Below are 15,140 nucleotides of genomic sequence, written 5' to 3'. Positions count from 1 at the left end.
AACAATACAAGTATTCACATCAAATCTCTCTGTTTATCATTTATTTGTCACATCCTGTCAGAGAGTTTCCTAATTAAAGTATGTTTTTGTAGCAAATGCCTTTGGATAATGATTTTGTCATGTATTGAAAATATAAGCACTTGGTTCCAATATATGGAAATATTATTTCATTATATTTGATTCTATATTGAAAATACATTGTTTTAAATGTACAGTAGAGATGTCTAAGTTAATCTAAAGTTGGTAAATTAAAAGTGTCAAATACACTGTAGTAAAAACTACGCAGTATTGTTGTCTAAAATGTTTTCTGCTATCCCAGCATGCCCTGCGGGCTCCTTTGGCTCAGGCTGTATCTTCCGCTGTTCATGTCACTCTGGATCTACCTGTGATCCAGGAACAGGAGAGTGTAGATGTCCACCTGGTTTCTCTGGTCATAACTGCTCTGCAGGTGTGTATTTGAATCTTGATTCGTTTCCATTTGGCTTTGTGTGTATGTATGTGAGATCAATTCACATTCATAACACACGTTTACCATTGAGTTGGTGAGGCAGGTTTTTGGGGGTGCAGGTGTGAAAGTAATACAGTTACATGTGACGGCGCTGTGTGTGTGAGCCTGGATACGCAGGAGAACATCGTCACATGAGTACGACCATCATGACCTGTCCGTGCTGTCTGTTTTGTTTACCTGCTTTTTTCATTCTTGTAGTTTTGCCCTCTCTTTATCTGTATTGATGAGCCATGTGAAAGGCCAAGCATATTCAGTCAAGGAATAGATGTTCAGAAATATGTAAATGATGCCACCTTGTGGCAATATAGTACAACTACACATCCAAAGATCCAAAATATCTTCTTTTGTGTTCTGCAAAAGAAAACAAAGTCTTGCAGGTTTGGAGTGAGAACATTTATGTTCATTTGCACTTCAATGTCACCAACCAATTTTCCCATGATGCCTTGTTTCAGAGTGTCCTGAAGGCTGGTATGGAGCAGAGTGTCTAAGCGTATGCGAGTGTGAAAATGGAGCCAGTTGTGACCATGTCAGTGGGGCTTGTACCTGTTCCCCTGGATGGATGGGAACTCGCTGTGAAAAGAGTGAGTGAACACGGTCACACACACATTTACTAACGCCATGGACATAATCCCAGAGGCAAATGCACATGCATTTAAACTATTTGCCCGCTTCCCTGAATTAGTCTGATGGGACCAGATAAGCAGAACTATTGTTTATCTAGATGCATGTTACTTCATATTTTCCTGTTCAACTCTTTCTATTTCTAAAAGGAATGTTTCATACCCCTAATGCACCGGGGCCTCTTCTTCACCAGAGAAACAGGAAGCCTCAATCAGTTTGAGAAGGCAGCCACCCATCATACAATCTGATGTGTGTGTCTGTGTGTAAAATGGAATGCTTGTGAATGAAACGCTCACTCATCACACTCACTCAGACAACATAAAAATGTTTGTTTTGTGTGTCCTGACAGACATCAGTGCACTTAAGGAAACTCAAATCTTGTGTTCCAAAGAAGTTGACGTTACTGTCCTATATGACCTTCAGCTGCATAATCACATCTGCGTTTCGGTGGTCAGTCTACAAATCTACAGCCACTAACTAACACACACGCTGGATCCATGACAGCACGCTCTCCTTAATGAGACAGCCGCATCCAGCTGAAGCAGTTTACGAGCTAACCACAATGCACAGACATACACGCGGATTGCCAAACATAGTCCTGTCAGAGTTAAAAACACACTCGCACATGTAGGATCAGGCACTTACTGCATGCTAGTGTTAAAAATATTCATGCGTTTGAAGGTAAAAAAATGTATACATGGCAAATTATAGAGAGCGGAAACAGATTTTGGGGGAAACCGGACTAGTGTGTTGTTGTTTGTGGCACTTGGTAAATAAGGGGTGTACAGACAGCCGGTTGTTATCGCAGAAATAAGCCCCGACAGTGTGATCAGGACCCGACACGGCTACTTGGCACGTGACAAAAAATTTGACATGAAATGTGGAATATTTTATAGCTCATTTTTACCGATTTACTTTCGGTTTTGAGGTTATATGCGACGTTCAAATGTCACAAATAGGCATTTGGTTTTATTATTTGTACATATAATGTCATATATGTTATTAAAGGACATCTTTCGATTTAATTTGTCAAAAAACTGTCAATTTGCTGCATCCGGGTTACCGTGTGTTCGACTGGCCAATCAGAAGGAAGCGTTCCAACGAGGAATAAAGGTGTTTTAAAGGTCCAGTGTTAAATGTTTTGGAAGATGTATCGACAGAATTGCAATATCATATACATAACTGTCTTTAGAGGTGGATAAAGACTTTACATAATGAAGTATTGTGTTTTTAACACCTTAGAATGAGCTTTTTCTATCTACATACACCTCATGTCCCCCTACATGGAATTCACCATGTGGTTTCTACAGTAGCCCTAAACGGACAAACTGCTCTACGGAGTGCGTTTCGTAAATATGTTATCTCCTTCTGCAAAGAACGAAAACATGATGACATCTTAGCCCTGTGTCATCCGCTGTAGTGCTTTGAAAAAGGGGTAAAGTAAGACATTGGTTGCAATTCACAACCTCACCACTAAGTTCCTCAAATTTTCATACACTGGACCTTTAACTTTGTCGATCAGAATTTTTTTTTGTTGATACAATATTTTCTGTATTTTTTGTGATATAAAGTTCGGAACACCTGAATAACGTCCATTTTTCACACATCCATCAAAACCGATCCGTCCATAAGGGAGCAGAAAGCTATCATTCATTCCATAACTACAGCCAACAGAAGGGATCTGAATCTCGCACAGCAGGGGAAAAAGAGTAAAACCTCTCCAAAACCAACAGAAAAGACTTGAAGATCTGGATGAAACAGAACCAGGTCTTCGGGGCGTCGACGTGTAGCAAATCCACAGTCATCGATTTAGCTGCATAAAAGCACATTGTTTTGGTTTACAGTGGCCATTTACATTCACAGATTTCATCTTTAATAAATCAGCTGTGACTTCAGAGATCAGGCCCTGTGATGTGTTGGGATGTTTTCAACTCGGTAGTTCTACTGGATGTAGCCGCTCATGTTCCGTAGTCTCTGATGTCTCTCCTGCTTCTTATCCATATAAATCCGCTGAATAATGCAGACACAAACACACGTGGCTCTGCGGGACTCATGAGCTATCATCGCCCTCCATCTCTGAGGGCCTCAGCCGTGAAACACATTTTACCGGCTGCACCCGATCACGGCCATCCGCTGCCGGTACACACTCACGCACATGCGCTTTACAAGATCTTATCTGATGAATAAAATACAAGTCTGTGGCGATCGTGCACGTCTGCGAGCCATATGCGCTGAGTGTCTGTCTACAGCTGTGTTCATACAGAGAGACTACAGTTTCATACACGTGTGTGTGTGTGCAGTATGGGTGTTAAAGGCAGCCAGTGTCTGCATGTATGCTCGGTGGGGTTTTTTTAGATGTCCGACAAAAAAGTGACATTTTTGTAAAAAAAACTCACCCTGTCTGTGCAATCCAGGCTAAAATTGCATAACCAAATGATGACATGGGGAGCGAGGAAGTAATTAAAATGACAAAAAAGAGGTCATGTGTATTTATTGCTGTGTTCAGCACTAACAACATAGGCCCAAAGTTAACTTCCGGAAGACCTCCACAAAGAATCAATAACTGTATTAAATTTAATTCAATGTAATTGATATACGATCAAATATTAATATAAATTAAATATATATACAAATGTCTATCATAACCGAACACAGACAGGAAGTTAACTCCCTGCCAGCCGCGTGCGGCCGATAAAACCGTCTTGATTTTGAGATCAAAAAGTGCACTTTCATCTTATTGTGAGATTTATGCCAATTTCCGAGTACTTAGTCAATATTAAAAATGTGTCAAGGTTATGTTCACAGAATGTTCTTTACATTATGTATAATGATTTTATAGAAAACAGTAAAAAATAATTGTGGAAAAACAAGATACATTTTTTATTTAGCTCTCTTCAGACTATTACTTATAAATCAACAATACATATTTTAATGGTTAACATCTTCAGAAAATTAACTTGAAGAAACTTGTTAGACAACAAGTTAAACCACATTATCACACAATCAATTTCTTAATTGTTAACTGTAACAATTTAAGAAAAATGTTGCTCAGGACTGTTCTGGGTGTATTTTTGTACCTGGACTATGAACCTGTGGGCTCAGCAGTTACTCCAGTTTCCTTAAAATATCTGTCTGTGTTTCCTCACACACTTTGATGTGGTGACGATGTGCCACACATGTGGAGAATGAGATCACGCAATTAATGCTGATGAGAGCAATTCAGACGCAGCATTCAGGAGGTAATGAGACATGAAAAACAGATAGAGGGATAGAGAGAGGGAGAGAGAGAGAGAGTAGCACTGTAGGCAGAAGATTAAAAAAGCAAGATCTATACGTCCACATGGATTCTAGTAAAACAGTGACCTAATTATGTTTAAATCAAAATCCTGACATCCTGTTGGCTGTTTGATGGGTATGTATAGCATGACTTTTCAATGATGTACAGCTCATTATAACACACACACACACACACACACACTGCTGACTCAAATCTCCTCTCCTCCGTAGGATGTCCTGTTGGGTTTTACGGGCAGGACTGCACGCAGATGTGCCAGTGCGGGAACAATGCCCAGTGCCACCACATCACAGGCGCCTGCCGCTGCACCCCTGGCTGGGCACCGCCGCAATGCATCCTGGGTAAGCCGCCCACATCATTAAAACGGGGTGTGATGGAGGCTCATCTCCGGCTGAACCCCGCATCCTCGCACCAAAATAACTCGACAATCTCTCAAATGAGCTCACCCAAACACAGACCTCGCGAGACATTTATCACACACACCCGCTGCAGGTTTTAAATGAGGGGGTGTGAGAGGGGGAATGCCCCTGGCGGTCTGTGTCTGGTTATATATATATAAATACATCTCTTTTAAATTGCTATTGAATGCTTTTTAAAACCTTCAACTGTGTAAGTTTGTGTTTACTGTGCATGGATGCTTTTAAGGGGAATTTCGTGTGTGTGTGTCTGTGAGTGTTTTTTATAGGGGAAAGATGCTTTTTAAAGAGAGTTTTGTGGCACGTTGGTTTAGTACCATCCGTCTTCTCATGCGATCTCTCGTCAGTAGTTTAATAGATCAGGGGCCCAATAAAGATCTATCTCTCTCTTTCGCTCTCTCTCTTTTTAATGAAGTGAGGTTTGTGTTAAAGATCAGTCTCTGTGAAGTCTTATTTTTACGTTCGGTTTTCCCATGACATGTTTAGCGTAATCTTAAATGCGATGAAATCTCTCTCTGGAGTTGAGTGATGTTATTAGTTATTTGTGCGGCCCCTGGCGTAATACAACATTGTCCTGTTTTCAAAGTTGTAAATCATGAAGGTGTCTGATGGGAAATACTTCGCCAGACTTTTTTGAAGATCCATTAGGTCGATCCAGAATGTCTTAAACACAAAATTAACATTAAAATGGCTTGTACTTTAATGATGTATGGGATTGGGATTGTATGGACAAAAATAAGTTAATATGTTTTAATTGTCTTGCAGCATGTCCGGCGGGAACGTTTAGCCAGAACTGCAGTCAGTCATGTGACTGCCACAATGGAGGGTCATGTGACCCAGTCAGCGGTCAGTGCAGATGCACATCGGGATGGACTGGAACCAACTGCCAACAGGGTAAGTGACAAAAACAGATGTGTTTCACATTTATAAGCAAAATACATAATTCAATTCAATTTATATTTTTATAATATTTCACAATGTGCATTGTTCCAAAGCAGCTTCATTGGAGAAAATAATTGAACTGAAAAACACAAATAAGGCAAAACACAGCACAGTGCATGGTGTTTTTAGAACAAGCAAGATCGTTCTAGTAAATTGTATCTAATAGATGCATTCTCCAGATGGTTTATTTTGCATATTTTGCATTAAGTGAATGCTTGGCTAATAAAGGTATATGGCCAATGTACAAACTCTATATTTTTGTGTATTCTTTATATACATATAGGTCTACCAATATCACGGTTCGAGGATATAGATGGTTTCAGCGGAAAGAACATAAACAAACGATTAGCCCAAAACTATTTTTCTAAAAAGTAAATAAAAACTAAAGTACTTTCTATTCTTTTTGTTTAAACAAAGTATACTAATACTGTAGCACACTTGCATCATGCTGCGTCCGATGTAGTCACTGTTTAAAGGTTTATTGCTGAGTCCCAAATCGCATACTATCCGTCCTAAATAGTATTTGAAAGTAGAATTAATATGCCCCATATCGTAGTATGTTGAAAAGAGTATTCCAAAAATTGGATGGCCTACCTATTCCGGTAGAAATTCGAAAGATTGAATCTAACGGCAAATATAGGGAGGCTCAGAGATGACGTATTTTTGTATGCAAAACCCGGAACCGAGTTAGGAGTTTTAGAACTTCCATCGCTCCAAAGTCTGTGGGTTTTTTTAATGGGTTTTTGGTAAAATAAGAGGTACTGTGGTAACAAAAACTCTAAATATTTCCACGTTTTATTCTATGACATAAAACACACCAATTAGAACCTGCTTGTGATTTTGAAAAGCCTTATTGTGTCTTAAAAAGGGCGGTTGCTAACAAGCTGCTAAAAGTGACTACTTCCTTTGGGGGGTATGTTAGACGTCATCCCGAATATAAAGCTCACAAATAATGCAGCACAAATCTCTTAAAGCTTAGATGCAGATTCATTCACGGAGTAATTACTTACCAGGGAACACATTTTTTATAAAGTTTGAAAGAGTTGTCGGGGGCTTGTTGGTGGTGACGTTGATATCGAGCTACCTTAAGTGTAGTCTGTTTATAGCATCGTGTTAGCTTTTATGGTGATGGCTGTAAGCAGGTGTGTTCGTGTCACCAAGGTACATCCTGTCATCACAAAACAGGCCAGCGTGTGTGTGCCTGGCTGGACAGGACGCACCTGTGACGAATCTCACACCAAACTGACACACACTGCACACATTCCAGATCATCATATATTTATATTTAATGTATGTAAAGAATACTAAATACAAACTATGGTATTTATATAAGACATAATTTTTCTGTCAAATATAAAAATGTTACATTTAAAGGTATATGCATGTTTTTCTATACTTTACATATATACACTATTTTCTTTACTATCTCCGTCTGCCTCACACACACACACACACACACACACACACACACACACACACACACACACACACACAATCCCTCAGTGTGCATGGTGCTTTATTTGGCTGAAGTTAGTAAGATGTAAGTGATTATGGTGATTTATAGTAAGGGGTTTGTAAGCACTGATAGCCACGATTCACATGTCACCACACAAATTACTGTGTTTTGTCTCCATTACACACTGGAATGTTCACATGGGTTACTGCTCTCTTTCTCTCTGTGTGTGTTTCAACCCATCTGTTTTCTCTCTCTGTATCTGTTTCTGTACGGATAGCCTGCGCACCTGGGTGGTACGGTAGAAACTGTGAGCAAAGATGCATCTGTCCGGTGGGCGGGGCCTGTGATCATGTGACTGGCAGATGTGGCTGTCCAGCAGGGTACACGGGGAACAGCTGTGAGACGAGTAAGAAATCTCTCCGTTTTAAATGACATCAATAGAGTTTAATGGTAAACGAGGTATGAAGTAAGGAAATCCAACCTCTAGAAAGTATCTTAGAAGTGGGGTTAAAATGATTCACTTCGGAGCTGACTCGTCATAATAAAACGCGTCTGTAGGTAGCTCACTAGGTGACATCTGTGTTTTCAACCCTCTATCCCATTATACATCCATTCATCTTACCATCTTATTTAATGTGAAGGGAACAATCACTAACATCCGTTATCAATTTACAATTAACATTTAATGCCATTCATCAGGCTAGAATATGCTGAAACAGCCCTGCACACATACACACTTCCTTTTATTACACATCCCCACACGTTTTCTCACAACAGTAGAGTGCTGCTCCCCAGCCCTCTTTCAACGCCCCCCACCCTCTTTCTCTCGTTCTCTGTGGATGTGAGACATCTGATAAAGGTTAGCGCTGAGCTGCCAACTCAAACAGCAGGCTTTGTTTTTGTCTGTGTGAGGATAAGAACACACACACACACACACACATGCCATAGACATGGCTAACGACAACCGTCTAAGTACTTTCTTTAGTCTGGAGTCTGAGCTTATCTCCAATACATGCCACTGGAGTTAAAGGGACAGTTCGCCCAAAAATAAAAATTCGGTCATCATTAACTCACCCTTGAGTTGTTCCAAATCTGTATGTGTAAAATGTAAAAAGTTCTGTTGTACACAAAATAGGTTATTTTGAAGAATTGTATACAAATTTGGAACAACTTAAATAAAGTAAATAAAGACAGAATTAAAAATTCTGCATGTTTTCAGAAATTTATTTTTTGGGGGGAACTGTTCCTTTAACTGTTCCACGCACACGAACCCTTATAGACATAATGCTTTTAATACCAACATACTGTAATAATATTTACTGTACTAAATATTACTAATACATACTATAAACCTTATCTTCACACAAACCTGTGGACGCAAGGCATGAGTCTGAGTCTGTATGTGCCTTTCGAATTATGTGGAGAACTTCAGATGTCCTTATCAGCCATTTTTTCACTGCAACGTGAAGAATTAAAAATACACTGATATCTGTTTTCTCTCAGTTACTTTAGACATTCGTGAAAGCGTATGCATGTTTAAATGGAGATAAATGAAACGTCTAGCCTCCCCATATCATATATACTTCCTGTCCGAGACCTTCGGCTGGTCAGGAGTGCTGTGCAGTATATAAACACGTCTAGAAATTTCTATCGAAAACTCACACACTTAAAACTCATCTGTATTTGCATCTCCTTATTTTTCTGTCTTAGTGTGTCCTCAAGGCAGATTTGGCGTGAACTGTTCTCAAGAGTGCGCTTGTTCTGGAGACCGGCAGAGATGTCACCACGTCACTGGGACATGCACCTGTCTACCTGGTTACTATGGCAACCGCTGTCTCCTCAGTAAGGCCATTGCAGCAAAGTCTTGATCGTTTTAACTAATGCATTTCCATTTCGATTTACTGTACTGATGTAACAATGTAAATGTGTTAAAATCAGCTGTTGCTTTCAGTATTTGCGAAGTATTGTGATTGATGTGATTATATTTGTGAGTTTGAAGAATGCAACATTATAATGAGTCATGAAACACATTAAACAGGATGTCGTGAGGGCACCTATGGACCCTACTGTAAAAAACGATGCAGATGTGCCAATGGAGGTCGATGTGACTTTAGGACTGGATCTTGTGTCTGCCAACCAGGATACCTGGGACCCACCTGTAGCACCAGTAAGAACTAAATGAACCTGTCAAAGCCCATGTTAACAGCTTTTCGTTATTGATATTGTTCTATGGACAAACGCATCAGATGGATGTCTTTGTCCATTGCATTACAAGTAGCTCAGCTTTTTAAATATGCATCTAAAGGGATAGAAGTTATGTATTAGGCCTTTGATGTTCAAAACCTGTATGACTTCTTTGGAACATAAAAGAAGATATTTTGAGAAATGTCTCAGTGGGTTGTTCCTGTACAATAGAGATCAATGGGCCAGTGTTGTTTGCTTTCCAGCGTTCTTCAAAACATCTTCTTTTGTGTTCTGCACAACAAAACCACACAGGTTTTGGAATGATGACAGAATTTTGTGAACTATTTCTTTAAGACTACTGTGTTCTTTTCATTCGATTGTGGTTTATCATTGCACTTGAGACGTGTCATGTTTTTGGCCTGACATTATTGTGTCTCAGGTTGTCCTGCAGAACGTTACGGGAAAGACTGCGCTCAGGTGTGTTCGTGTGGTAAAGCAGGACAGTGCCATCCAGTGACTGGGAGGTGTAACTGCGCCCCTGGTAGAACAGGAAAATATTGTGAACAAGGTATATCAAAACATTTGCTTTCTATTACCTTCCATTCTCACTGTATTTTTCCTTCTTATTTGGTCATCTCTCCTGTTGCCAACTTTTCATCCAGTCTTTCAGGAGTTGGAACTGGAAGAGTTCTGATGAGTTCATAAGCAAAACAACGCCCCAGAATTCAGTCTGCCCTCTTCCCAATCTTCTCCCAGGGCTTATTTACAATATTAAGTTAACAAATCGTTGTTTCCTGTGTGAGGGAATTTGATCGCAGTGCCCATTTTCCCGAAGAACAGAAGCGAGCGGTCAGATTGCTAATCTTCGGTTTCCATCACTCATCAGTGGGAATGGAACGGGACTTTCCAGGAGGGATTTTCTTCGCAACCCCGGCCCGGAGCGGCTCACATTCGCCGACGGACGTGCCGCTGCTTACGTCCCCCTTGTTTAATGTTTACAGATAGCTATAAGTGGCAGTTTCTCTGTGTTCTGTGTCGGCAGAGCTGGCGGGGAAACAAATAAATAAGCAAGCAAATCAAAGCGATTGGCTTATTGTTTTTCCAATCTAAATTACCCAGAGAAACATGATTGCTCTTTTACCGCGCTGCCAAATCAGAGCCACTTTGCCTTCGAACTAATGATCTAGAGCTTAAGAAAACTTTTGTGTGGCTTGTGTGTGTTTTTGCACGAGTGTGTGTGATGGAGCGCATATGTGCCTGGCCCTTTTTTGAAGGATGAGAGGACGTGTGCTAATTGTAGTCATCGAGAATTGCAGGGTTTATTTTAAAATAAGGCCATCTGTGCTGTTGTTGATACTGGAAGACTTGTTCTGGAGCAGAGCTTTGTCAACAGATAAAATGATGATGCGTTTTGAGTGTTCTATGAATGTTTACTGCACAAAATGAATTAAGTTATTTACTGTTTTTGTCTTGTTTTTTGGTACAAATATCTAAATATTTGAACAGTTCATTTATAGATAACTCTGTTTTTAAACATTTTCAAAGATCACGTTTTTTATTATGCATTCCAATTAATATTAATCAAACTGCAGTTGTGTTGTTTTGATTGAGTAATAATAACTCGAACAACTAACACAAACTAACTAACACAATAAAAACATGTTAACATAATAAAAAACATAATTTATGAATATGTAAATCAAGATACATCACTTGCTAAAAAAAAGAATTCAGGAGAAATAGAAAATAAACTAAATTAAAGTTTGTTTTTTCACCCTATATTTATTCATAACCAAACTAATTAATATTAATTTCTTCAGAAAAAAGACAAATATACCTTGACTTAAGAATTTTTTTTATATTTGTATCAGAAATGTTGTGATCATGTTTAATATTAGCCATATACGTATGGTTAGCGTAAAAATAAATGAATTAATTGACCAACAAAATCGTATAGTATAGTTTAATACTAAAATGAGATATCCAGTGGAAAAACTGTTGACAGTATAATTTTATGCTGGATGTGGATCAATCTGTGTTTGGTAAACCAGCCTCATGTGGTTTCCCCCTCTAATTCAAATTGAAGACAGATCTTTCCAACTTGTTGAAATACAGAGCTTATAGATCTAAGAGCTAAGACTGAGTGTATCCACAACCTTATAAAATTCACCATACCGAAACAAAGTAACCATTTTATCTCACATTTATCCACAGCCTTGTGTTCTGTAGTTCATCATTTGTTTTACGCCACGATGAATGCCTGATAAATTGTCTTTTATGCAGTGTGTTCAGAGGGGCGATCCGGGCCACAGTGTTTAAGTTTTTGCACATGTGTGAATGGAGGCTTGTGTGATCCTGTGGATGGCACGTGCAGATGTGGGCTGGGCTGGACTGGCCAACACTGTGAACAAGGTAAAACAATCACACAAATGCACTATAATAAAAAATAATAATTAAAAAGGAATGTTTAAAAGATGTGTAAAACACAGCGATGCAGGCCCCAAAATGACCAGAAATTATACATAAAACTGTGTTACAGTACATAAGTAAATAAATCTTTATTTTTCTCTTAAATCTGTGTGCATGTCAAAGCTTGTGTCCCAGGTCACTATGGTGTGAACTGTGAGCTGAAGTGTGTGTGTCAGAATAATGGTTCATGCGACCGCATTACGGGATGCTGTTCCTGTACATCTGGATACTACGGTCCTGCCTGCCAACACAGTGAGTACAAGTCATCACTGAGATCTTCCTGCAACAAGCAAAACAAATGAAAACCTACTTGTTATACATCAATATCCCAGAATGCCCGGCTGGTTTTTATGGCGAGCTCTGCGCACAGTCATGTGACTGCAAACATGGCCACCGGTGTGATCATGTGACTGGACAGTGCGAATGTTCTCCAGGTTACCACGGCAATCAGTGTGAAAAACGTGAGTCACTTCATTCAGTCATTTCAATAACACCATCATGAAACATGAAAAAATTCAAGTTACTATAACTTGAACTATTGTGTGAAATAGATTGTGACGCCGGACGTTATGGGCATGGCTGTGCAGAACTCTGTGAATGCGATGGGGCACCCTGCGATCCAACGATAGGACAGTGTCTCTGTTCTCCTGGAAAGACTGGGGAGCACTGTGAGAAAGGTACACACGTCACGCTCGCACATTTACAGTACAGACATGGGTCCACCTTACTTTCAACTTTAACCTTCATTCTCTCTCTCGCGCTCAGAGTGTGACGTCAGGTTTTACGGTCCAGGTTGTTCTTTGCGATGTCAGTGTGCGCATGGAGGAGAATGTGACCAGCGCACAGGTCACTGTGCCTGTCCTCTTACCTGGATGGGACCCACCTGTGAGGAAGGTGAGCAGGTTTTCAATTTGATTTATAAAGCGCTTTTCACCATTTTCATTGTTGCAAAGCAGCTTTACATACATTATAGTTAAAAGTAAATAATACAAATAATAAATAAATAAAACAAGAACATTATGCAGTATATAAATAAAATACATGGTATTATTGCAAGTTATTCTCTCTGTATGTATGCCGGATCACTTTGCTACAACCCTTATATGCCTATATATTAACTGTCACTATATTATATAATGTCATATATATTTAAGAATAAAAATAATAAATTTTGTTAATATATTACAAAACTACACATAAATATAGCTGTTTTATAGATTAATACAATTGATGCTTTTTATTTACTGAAATATAGACACTTTTGATCCAATATATGGAAATAAATTGTTTTTTTAAATGTATATTTATTATATATTATTTAATATATCGCATTATATATAATATCAGTATATTTTTTTTTGTGAGGGCATTAGTTTTATGGGTGTCCTCAGCCTATTGAAGATTATAATAAGACCAAAATGCTGAAGTCTATGATGTGTAATCGTGTATCTGTGTCACAGCAGTATGGTCTCAATTTCAAACAGCTCATGCATTTTCACTCTCTGTCTTAAATCTGTCACCAACACAACATCTTTCTTTCCCTAAATTCCACTTCTCCCTTCATTCCTGTCAGTCACATGACACGAACCCGACGGCTCAAATCATTTCTCTGAACTTGTGTGACAGCATGCGTGTCAGCTTTAGTCAGTGTGTGTGGATGATGGGCTCTGAGCTGTTAAAGGCCTCCTGTCTGTCTGTGTAACAGTGCCTCTCTCTGACAGATATTTTAAATGAAACACAGCGGGATGTTTCAGTGTGTGTGTGTGTGTGTGTGTGTGTGTGTGTGTGTTTTGTGAATGAGTGTATGTGGGTTTATGAATGGATGAGTGTGTCAGTGTTGGATTAAACAAAAACACACACGCACACTCGTCCGCTCACACAACCTCTAAACCTTCACAGGCCTAAAAATACAAACAGTTCTTGCACATTTGCTTCTCATTTTCAGAGTACCAGAATATGTTCTCATTTACACTTCCTCTCATAACGTTTGCCTCTCTGCCTTTTTCTGTTTGAATTTAAAGTATGTTTTAAATGGATATGTCTGATTGCTGCTTTCATTGGTTGGTTGGTCAAAGCAGCATTCCAGTGATGTTTCTCCCAAAATTACTTGGGAGAAAAAAAAAGGAGACAAAAATGAGACTATTAAAATACACTGAACGAGCAATTTGAAGGTTTTAGCGGCATCTAGGGGTTCACACCACCCCTCCCTTTGAACGGTGGTGAAAAAACATGCTTTCACGTTTCTGCTTTTTTGTCGGAGGAGATAACATATTTACGAAATGCGCTCTGTAGAGCAGTTTGTCCGTTTAGGGCTACTGTAGAAACAACATGGTGCATCCCATGTAAGGGGACCCGTAGAAATATCTCATTCTAAGGTTATAAAAACATAACGATTTATGACGTAAGGTCTTTATACACCTCTGAACACACAGTAATGTATATTATATTGCTTTCAGTCAATAGATCATCCAAACAACGAGTAAGTAAAGTAGATTGTACAGGTGAACTTATTTGGATTTTAGTATATTTTATATTCTTATCAATTATTAAAGGAAATCTTGAATAAATTGCTTTATAAATATCGTTGTTCTGTTGAACTCAACAGAAGATATTTTGAAGAATGTAGGAAAGCAAACAGTTCTGGGGCACTTTTTTGACTACCGCTGTAATGTTTCCTACCATGGTAGTCAATGGTGGCCAAGAACTGTTTGGTTACAAGCATTCTTTCAAATATCTTTATCTGTGTTCATCAGAACAAATACATTTATAAAGATTTGGAACGACTCGAGGGTGAGTAAATGATGACGGAATTTACATTTTTGGGTGAACTTTAAATGCTGACGATAGGGAAGAAAATGAAATTGGTGAATATCATTAAAACGGTATCACATTTATTTGTCTTTCAGGTGCTCTTGTAGACCACATTCCTTTTCATGTGCAGAAGCGGCGACGGCGTGTTTCACACTCCTAGCATTGCTAAGCACACACTCTTGCCTACCATCCCACTAGAAGACCAGTGGCTGCAGCAAATGAGTTTGCAAGTGTGTACAGTATGTGACTTGTTATTATGGGTTTTCCCCCCGACGGGCAAAGCCACAGAAGAATAAGTATGAGTAAGCGTTGCAAGCATCGCTCCTTCTGGATACACACACACAACCACCGACGTGTATTCGTTTGAACGTACTTCGGCAGGTTTTAATGTGCACACATATTACAGAGGACTAGTTTGACATAACTTATAAATGTAAG

General features: G+C 39.1%; 1 protein-coding gene across 1 annotated transcript in view; it reads left to right on the top strand.

Moving 5' to 3' along the window:
- The window catches only part of egfem1 (EGF-like and EMI domain containing 1), a gene marked incomplete at both ends in the record, with an annotated part of 29,540 nt that extends 14,678 nt beyond the window's left edge, over positions 1 to 14,862 (top strand). The window contains 14 exons of the mRNA XM_079480671.1: positions 320 to 448; positions 961 to 1,089; positions 4,637 to 4,765; positions 5,606 to 5,734; positions 7,516 to 7,644; positions 8,949 to 9,080; positions 9,277 to 9,405; positions 9,862 to 9,990; positions 11,706 to 11,834; positions 12,015 to 12,143; positions 12,224 to 12,352; positions 12,443 to 12,568; positions 12,657 to 12,785; positions 14,798 to 14,862. Of these exons, the coding sequence (XP_079336797.1) occupies positions 320 to 448; positions 961 to 1,089; positions 4,637 to 4,765; positions 5,606 to 5,734; positions 7,516 to 7,644; positions 8,949 to 9,080; positions 9,277 to 9,405; positions 9,862 to 9,990; positions 11,706 to 11,834; positions 12,015 to 12,143; positions 12,224 to 12,352; positions 12,443 to 12,568; positions 12,657 to 12,785; positions 14,798 to 14,862 (1,742 nt within the window). The remainder of the gene's footprint in view (positions 1 to 319; positions 449 to 960; positions 1,090 to 4,636; positions 4,766 to 5,605; positions 5,735 to 7,515; positions 7,645 to 8,948; positions 9,081 to 9,276; positions 9,406 to 9,861; positions 9,991 to 11,705; positions 11,835 to 12,014; positions 12,144 to 12,223; positions 12,353 to 12,442; positions 12,569 to 12,656; positions 12,786 to 14,797) is intronic.
- Between the last annotated feature and the right edge of the window lie 278 nt (positions 14,863 to 15,140).

The sequence above is a fragment of the Barbatula barbatula genome (assembly GCF_947034865.1).
Source record: "Barbatula barbatula genome assembly, chromosome: 19".
NCBI lineage: Eukaryota > Metazoa > Chordata > Actinopteri > Cypriniformes > Nemacheilidae > Barbatula > Barbatula barbatula.
Note: the sequence above shows the minus strand (reverse complement) of the source record. Positions and strands in the feature narration are given on the sequence as shown.